We start from the raw sequence: 7,380 nt of genomic DNA, 5'->3' as shown, positions 1-7,380 counted from the left end.
AAAAAAAAACATACTTGCATATTTCTTGGGGAAAAGAAGAAAGAACAAACACTCGACAGTGACCGAGTTATATTTGATCAAACTGAAGGCACAGATGGTTCTGATGCCTCCTACCTGAGGGCAAAGCGAGCAACRATGAGCAGGAGGAAGGAGAGAAAGACCAGTCCACCGCCGGAATAAAGCTGCTGTTCCCCAGACAAGGAGTCAAATATTTTCGCTACTGGAGTCTGCGCAACACAAAGAAGCCACAAGTTTTAGCCACRCTTTTAAAAAACGGCAACAAAGCGGTTGATTCTGCACCTGATGGACGCTCACCAGATACAGCGAGAGAGTCTCTCTGCCCTGTTGGCCCAGAGCCATGTCCAGTAGCTCTTTGGACAACATCCCCAGCAACAGTAAGGCCAGCAGAGCCAGTGGGATGCAGAAACCCAACAGGGACAGGAAGCAGCTCTGGCAGCGAGCGCGTCTGTTCTGCAAACTGTTCTGCCTGTGGATCAAATGAYCAGGGTTACACTCTGAAAGCATCACTGATCCAGGGAGCACTTSAAAYATTTCCACAAATGTTCACCGATTTCCAAACTCAAATTTCCAAGGTCTTTCCAGACATCCGAGTTAAAAACGATCTCTACATTTGTTGCATGACTATTAAGTTTATTCATGATTTCAAAAAGACAAATTCCATGCTATTGTTGAACTATCAAAAATATGATAGAAACCTAGTACTCAAAAATAAATAAAATGTAATGAGACAAGTGGGGAAAAAAAAAGATCATAGAAATAAGTTGTGAAGTGTGTTTTTTACCTGTCACTGATGAGTTTATCCGTGATGGCCTCGCAGATGAGCTCACAGTCCTTCTCCAGGGAGTTGAGGGTGTTCTGGACYGTCTGGTTGATGGTTTTCTCGATGGCACGACAGACCTCCTCAATCTGGTTCACACAGCGACTGGGCTGGAAACAGAGGCAGAGAAGTGATGAATAAAAACAAGTAATGATTGATTTTACATGCACATGTTTAACGTCAGAAATCTGACCTACCTTGTTGGGATTGGGAATGTAAATGGTGGGCATGTCGAATCCACATTTGTTGAGTCCTGGTCTTTTGCAGAGCTCCTGAACAATCTGCATCATTACTCTCTAACATAATTACAAAAACAAGTATTAATTTGTCTATCTGGAAGTGGTTTCCACCAAATACCACTTTACAGTCATCCACACTTTCAGCCTAAACTCCATCCATCCATCCATTTTCTTGCACCCTTTTTCCCTCAGTGGGGTCGGGAGGGGTGCTGGTGCCCATCTCCAGCCAACGTTTCGGGCGAGAGGCGGGGTACACCCTGGACAGGTCGCCAGTCTGTCGCAGGGCAACACAGAGACACACAGGACACACAACCATGCACACACACACTCACACCTAGGGGCAATTTGGAGAGGCCAATTAACCTGACAGTCATGTTTTTGGACTGTGGGAGGAAACCGGAGTACCCGGAGAAAACCCACGCACGCACAGGGAGAACATGCAAACTCCATGCAGAAAGACCCCAGGCCGGGAATCGAACCCAGAACCTTCTTGCTGCAAGGCAACAGCTCTACCAACTGCGCCACTGTGCAATGGTGGACCACACATTTGTTTCTACATGTGTGGGCCACCATTTTGAAAAAGAAAAATGTGAAAAAGTGTAGTACATATGAATATTTTCCCCTCCAGACCAATGCAGAAGAGCACCTGGACAGAGCTGCAGCTGAGTTTACCTGTCTGTCTGACTCTCCACCAGCTTCATCTGCCTTGCTCAGGTAAAAGTGTAGCCGGTCGCCATGTTTTTCATTCAGGGACTCCACAATGTTGAGGGTGCGCTTGCACAGAGCCTGACCCATGGGGTCAAAGAAAACCAGCATAAGGTCACAAAGTTCCCCTGAAAGTAACAATAATAAAATACATTATTTTCCATAGAAGACAGAATCATCTAGCAAAAAAAGGGTCATAAATATATGATCAAGAGTAAATAAAACAATTACATATTAGAGTACATCATTATATTGCTTAGTCACTGAGAAACAGAAGTCGGTTCTTTGTAAGAGCTGGAGTAGAAAACTGGAGGTTCATCTTTTTCTTTGAGGCAATAAATGGTTTTGTTTACAAAAGAAAAGAAGAGAGAGCAAAGCTTCAGAATAACCTGTTCTACTCATATTGAGCTGAACATGTGAAGTAAATTCAGTAATTCAGTATTTCATAGTAAATAAAATGAAGGCATATCTGAAAAAGAAACGTGAAAACCCTTACATATTTTTACCTTTCATTTCTAAAGCATTAGCTGAAATGTTTGAAAAATCCTCTTTTTAATAGACCAATAATTAATGCTATCCATAACAATTCTTATAAAAATACCATAACATAATACTGTAAGTAAGTTTGACTTTTTAAAATTTAACACCATGAAGGAAGCTTACATATTTAATCCACGACTTTCTGCTTTCCATAAATATATCTCACAAACACAACTGACTCTTAAGGTTACTACTAAAAATGGGAAAGACAAGAAAAAATGGGGTTCAAGTAGGCTAAACTTTTTTAAAATCCTCATAAGTCAGGAGTAGACTATAAGAAAAAAAATTATGGTACACAAAACAAATGAAAAGTAGAAAAGAAAGAAGGATAATAGGAATGAATGAAAGCCTTTAAAAATGGAAAAGTGTTGATGTTCCTCCAGTCATTTCTCATTGCTACTATTAAAATGTTTTCTTTCACACCTGCACATTTATTTGTAATTTCACTTTTTCTGTAATATTGCTTAAATGTGTTTGCTAAGAACAATGTGCACATTTGGGAAACAGCGCTTACATTTGTTTAGAGAATAAATTGTCGATTTCTGCTGAGATTTAAACAACTGAATAGGGGAGAGAACCGCTTATGATGCAACACCAGGAAGTGGAACAATCCATCAGGCTGGAAGAAGGGCACTTGACCATGGAGATCTAAGTTCAAATGATTGGAAGCATTTTTGTGTGAACCCACCCAGCCAGAGGATCACCTCGTCCACGTCAAAGGGATATTTCATATCTCCATCCACCAAGCCTGGAGAATCCACAAACGTCACCAGGCTGAACCGCTTCTGTCGCGATGTGCAGATCTCTGTGCTCAGGTACTCTGAAACACCTTGAGGAGAATTTAAAAGGTCGGATAACCATTTGAAAAATAGCATAGTATTTATATATATATATATATATACAGTGGTGGAGAAAGTACTCAAAAAATKTACTTAAGTAAAAGTACAAATACACAGACAAAAATGTACTTAAGWAAAAATCAAAGTACCACATTAACATTTTACTTAAGTAAAAGTAAAAAAGTACTGGCTTTTAAAAATACTTAAGTATTAAAAGTAAAAGTACTTGCTGAATGCATTACCTAATCACTAATATCATTAAGTGAACCAATCGTATTTAATTTTAATACATCAGTAATGTGCTATTTTAATGAACAATGCCACAGATAAAGCATGTTTTTATTGAGTTTACTCTGTAACATAGTTTAGACTTAGATATGTGATTCTATGCATCATAATTTCAGGGATGGAAACATCTGGTCTCCTGTCCTAACAGCATGAACTTCACTTTTTTTGCCACACATTTATTTAGAAAGAAATCCAACTGGCAGAGGAGGACATGGAACCAAAGAGCCACGTAGCAGAGTTGTAGTCTAGACCACYGAACCCAAGACCAAATCAAAACCAGCACCCCGTGCTACATGACAATAAAATTAAGTGCACCTATCAAAACTGCTTCTCAAATTGATCTGAAAGATCCACTTTCCCATCAAAACACCTAGATATTAAATACTTAGAGTTGAAATAAATTTAACCAGTGACAATTCAAACTCTTCTTCATTCTGTTTTGCTTTCATCTCTGTGCCACAATACACAGAGGTCTCCTGCCATCCCTATAAAAATAACACCCTGGGCGGTTGCCCATATTGCCAATGTCAGAAATTGCACCATTAAACATAGCAATTAACAACGCTCAACTATGAACACTGTCCAAGGCCCAATAAGCAAGAAGTAACCAAGAAGGAGGAGCACCGTGACTGTTCTCATCCTCCCTCCTGCTGCAACGTCTGCCACCATGACAGGTGACGAAAACAAAGAGCAATGATCATGCTCTGCGTTCTTACGTTCTTGTTTTATTTATTCACCAATTAAATATAAAAATATTTTCATGAAATAAAATAGCTACTGAAGTGTACGCAGAGCATTACAAGAACAAAGAACGGCTCTCAGTGAGGCTTCAGCACTATAGGACTTAGTCAAGATCCGTCCAGAAGAATCGGATCGTCCATGAATGTCATATTACTTTATTGCACTTTGGTCACAGCGTTGTCCCATATATGCGACACCTCAGTCAACACCTCCACACAGTAATTCAGCGCATGAGTGACAACTTTTTTTCATGGCAGATGCAACGTGTGTCTCTGTACAGCTAGCTTTGCTAGCATCACGTCCACAGATCTTACCTTTCTTTAAGCTTTCCTTCCAAGTGACGCTAAAAGTTGGACGAAGTCCCACCGTCTGTGAAAGCGAAGCGCTGCTGATTTTACATGTCGCCATATCTTATGATTTATGCAGCGCTATTATATTACATACATTAGACAGACATCTCCTCCCGCTCAGAGGAAACCACTGCGCATGTCTGGAGCTCCACGTGCGAGTAAAGGTGGAGCCGATGGGTGACAACAGACACTAAGTCACATTATTGCTTGGATTTTACGGCGCCACCTTAAATCCCTGAACTTCACATTTTAACGGAAAAAAAGCGCAATGCGACTTGGATGTAACGAGTAATGCGACTCTTTTGTAGAAATGTAGTGAAGTAGAAAGTACAGATACTTACTGTAAAATGTAGTGGAGTAAAAGTAGAAAGTACCCATTATTAAATCTACTTAAGTACAGTAACGAAGTACTTGTACTTCGTTACTTCCCACCACTATATATATATATATATATATATATAACATTTAAGCAACTTCTCGAGACAAGCAGCCAGCGCATTTTTTGGTGGCGATGAATCAAAAAGCTCACCTCTGAACTCTTCCAGAGGCTTGAAATGTGGATATAGATGAAGGGTTGCATTTCCCTAAAGATGGAAACAAAACCACATTTTTGTCACTGTTCCTGCATTAATCTACTAATAACGACAGGAGGGTAGAAAAAAGAATGTGCGTGTTAATGCCTTGACCAACAACATTYCTGTTCCACAGAGATAATCTGCTGATGTTGCGCTCACCGTGAGGGACTCTCTTTTGCGACCGCTTGTAACAAAGCTGAAGCCCTGCGTCTCAATAGCCACCCCAGTGCGCTGGATGTGCTCCTCCACATACCTGGGAACAGCAAATGCATGCGAGTGAAAATATGGGGCAACTTAAAATGGATCACAGGAGACGAAGCCTGTTGAACTATTCCACACTTTGTCACATTACAACAACAAACTTCAGGGTATTTAATCAAGATCTAACGTTAAAATCCTAAACCAATTTCTCCACATCACACAGATTCCTAATAAACTTTGATTGGGCCAACATAATGCATGAAAAATGTTTGATTTCGTATTTCGTTTCTTCTTGTACGCAGCGCATAACTATAGATGTCTATGACTCCTGGTGTTTTTCTTTTAAAATGTAGCACACATGTTGTAAAGTAACCCTTGACTTGTCTACTTTGTTCTTTTGACTTAACGATGATGTTTGTTCACCAGTTTTATCTTGCAAACATTTTGAATAACACACAGGTGGTGTCTATTCACTTCACTCAGGTGATTTCAGGAAGCCTTTGGTTGAGCTGGATTTCATTTAGTGGCATCAGAGTAAAAGCAGGCTAAATACAAAGGCAGGTCACACTTTTAAGATTTTTCTATATAAAACCTTCAAAATTATGTTACCCTTTGTGTTAAACATACTMAATTCTAGTAAAATACATTGACGTTTGTAGAGGTCAAAGTGGACAMCCATATTTACCAGTTGATGAAAGAGCTTTTGCCTGCTGAGTGGTTGCCCATCAGCATCACCGTGATTTTTTTCCTGGGTGGAAGGAGCTTCACACCAACAGATTCAGCCACTGGAATTAACCCTGTAGARAATACAAAACACAGGCAAAACTACTATTAGGGTTTGTTTTATAGCTGGTTCTACTATAAAAAATAAAGTTAAAATAAAGAAGTGATAATGTCTTCCCGTCCACCTGGCTAAGATTGAACCCTAAGGGATAAAACAAAAGCTGTTACACTTGCATTAAACAACGTAGTTGTCCAACAAATTATTTTATGCAGGTTAAAAACAGAGGTGGCTAACTTGATTAGCATCAACCTCTCCAAGTGCAACGTCAGCCAAAATCACAAAATCCTTATTAGCAAGTAGCTAACACCTAGCTCCAACAGAAATACTCCAGCGCGTTACCGGGGTAACAACAAACTTTATCTCAAACACTGTAATTAAAAAAAGAGCAGCTGCATTACGAACAGGTATTAATCAAGTGATGTAACCCACCGCTGTCCGCCTCCGTGTACAGCTGATGAATATTCCGCAAGATGCGCTCATCACAGGACACTCCGCCAGCCATGGAGTCCGCGTTAGCCGCACTTCGGCCTTTGACTTTTCCCGACATAACTGCACAGTGATGAGGTCAAAGAGTTGCAAAGGACCGCTAGAGCTTTTACAAGTCCAGAACTATGAGAGAACAGCCTGCTCTACGATTTGAATCAACCCGGTCCGCTGAAAACCGGTGATGAGACGTTTCTCAGCCACGTCGTCAGCTTTGGGCGTCGTTTGTCTCAAAGATCTATGGGAAATGTAGTTTCCCTCTTAGCTGACTCACAACACCCCTTCCCACAACTGCTAACTTCAATCTCTCTACAGTATGTTAATGTGAARTTTTTTAAACAAATAAATAAATCAAATTATGATTTAAATAACTGTTCTAATCAAAGATGTTCTAATCATTTTGTTTATTTTCCTTTTAATTGTGTCTAAATATTTTGTAAAATGAAAAAAATACAGTCCTGACAAATGTTATACAGTTTGAACTTTTTCACATTTTTCATGCCACAAACACAAACTTTAAGATACATCTTTGGGATTTATGGCTTGGACAAACCAACACGATATCTACATATCCCTAATTTTAGCTATTATGGATGAGTGGCAAGAAGCAAGTCAATGTCACAAGAATGTCAGAAGAGGTATTATTTACAGTTTACCCACCTAGGAAGTGCATAAAGAAAGGCACTTTGGCCAGATGAGACCGAACCTTTTGGCCTACAAACAAAACTATGTGTGGCAGAGAACATACACTGCGCAACATGCTGGACATGAGCATCCCTACGATGAAACATGGTGGT

At 39.9% G+C, this 7,380-nt stretch overlaps 1 protein-coding gene across 1 annotated transcript; it reads right to left on the bottom strand.

Annotated features, from left to right (window-relative positions):
* Positions 1–18: 18 nt before the first annotated feature.
* Positions 19–6,827, bottom strand: LOC103469113 (sarcalumenin). The gene is made up of 10 exons (XM_008416624.2): positions 6,530–6,827; positions 6,002–6,113; positions 5,275–5,368; positions 5,070–5,124; positions 3,011–3,151; positions 1,750–1,910; positions 1,036–1,134; positions 803–948; positions 316–487; positions 19–227 (listed from the first exon to the last, which is right to left on the bottom strand). Exons 1-10 carry the CDS (start codon positions 6,645–6,647, stop codon positions 111–113), a joined length of 1,215 nt encoding a protein of 404 aa, XP_008414846.1. The 5' UTR covers positions 6,648–6,827; the 3' UTR covers positions 19–110.
* Positions 6,828–7,380: the final 553 nt, after the last annotated feature.

The sequence above is a fragment of the Poecilia reticulata genome, linkage group LG8 (genome assembly GCF_000633615.1).
Source record: "Poecilia reticulata strain Guanapo linkage group LG8, Guppy_female_1.0+MT, whole genome shotgun sequence".
Taxonomy (NCBI): Eukaryota; Metazoa; Chordata; class Actinopteri; order Cyprinodontiformes; family Poeciliidae; genus Poecilia; species Poecilia reticulata.
The sequence above is the reverse complement of the archived record's forward strand: the minus strand, read 5'-3'. Positions and strand labels throughout refer to the sequence as shown.